Source organism: Phalaenopsis equestris, unplaced genomic scaffold, assembly GCF_001263595.1.
Source record: "Phalaenopsis equestris unplaced genomic scaffold, ASM126359v1 Scaffold192008, whole genome shotgun sequence".
Lineage (NCBI taxonomy): Eukaryota > Viridiplantae > Streptophyta > Magnoliopsida > Asparagales > Orchidaceae > Phalaenopsis > Phalaenopsis equestris.
This window is the reverse complement of record NW_018211957.1, coordinates 1-930: the sequence shown is the minus strand read 5'-3', so window position 1 is coordinate 930 and position 930 is coordinate 1. Positions and strand designations below refer to the sequence as shown.

Here is a 930-nt window from a genome sequence, read left to right as displayed (position 1 = left end):
TTGTATTTATGTTAAAAAAGTAAAAGAAATGAAGGATAATAGAATTAATTGCCCTGATTTTTGTAATTGTCTAGATTGACATTAAAACGTGCGTAAACTCTACTCAAATCCGGCTATCAAGCACCCACTTGAATTTGGATTAAAAAAATTATAGCTTCTAACAAATTTTGTTCATCTTACAAAACCTGATCTGAAATGGATCTTCAAACTATGCTGAATCGGAGGTTATGATTAATATTTCAGTGAAAATACGATTAAATCGATTGTTCAATGAAAAAAATAAAAAAAGAAAAATAGTAAGATCAATCGAACTCACCAAATGTTGCAGTCGAAAAGGTAGGAGTTCCATCAATGAAGTTCTTGTTACCGGTAATGATCGTCTTATCCATGCCGTCGCCGACAATCACTACATTCCACTTGTTCTTATCGATATTCACCACCTCTCTGTATTCACCTGCTTTAACATAAATCACAAATGGGCTCGGATTCCTCTTCGGCACCAGATCCACCGCCTCCTGTACTGTCTTCACCTTCCCCGTTCCATCCTGCGCCACCGTGACGTTCGCCGTTGTCTGGTCTGAAAACAAAACCCTCCTCTGCACCTCCGTCACCCATTCCGGTAAAAGCCCTCTGCCGGCTCCCTCCGCCGACAGTAACCTCCGATTGATGGGAAAATGCAGCTTCTCCAAAATTGAAGAAACGATGGCGAGGCTATTACTGGCTAGCTGCGACGAATTCACCATCGCCGCCTCCAGTTTCTCCCTGAAACCCCCACTCGTCCCCTCGAATCCGTCGAGGCAGGTTTCCTGATCAGCGATTGTCGCGCTGAGCCAGGTTTTCAGATCCCCAATCTTGCTCTCTGACAAAATCTTCTCACCCGGTTTCACTCCCGCGAGAACAGCGACGGAATCATTAAACCGATCGAGAGCG

At 43.9% G+C, this 930-nt stretch overlaps 1 protein-coding gene across 1 annotated transcript; it reads right to left on the bottom strand.

The window, feature by feature from the left end:
* Positions 1–316: 316 nt before the first annotated feature.
* On the bottom strand, positions 317–924 carry LOC110034664 (pectinesterase 3-like; the record flags this gene model as incomplete). Its single annotated transcript, XM_020738913.1, is given in 1 exon segment — positions 317–924. A coding segment is annotated over 1 exon segment (427 nt), but the record flags the coding sequence as incomplete, so codon positions are not given.
* Between the last annotated feature and the right edge of the window lie 6 nt (positions 925–930).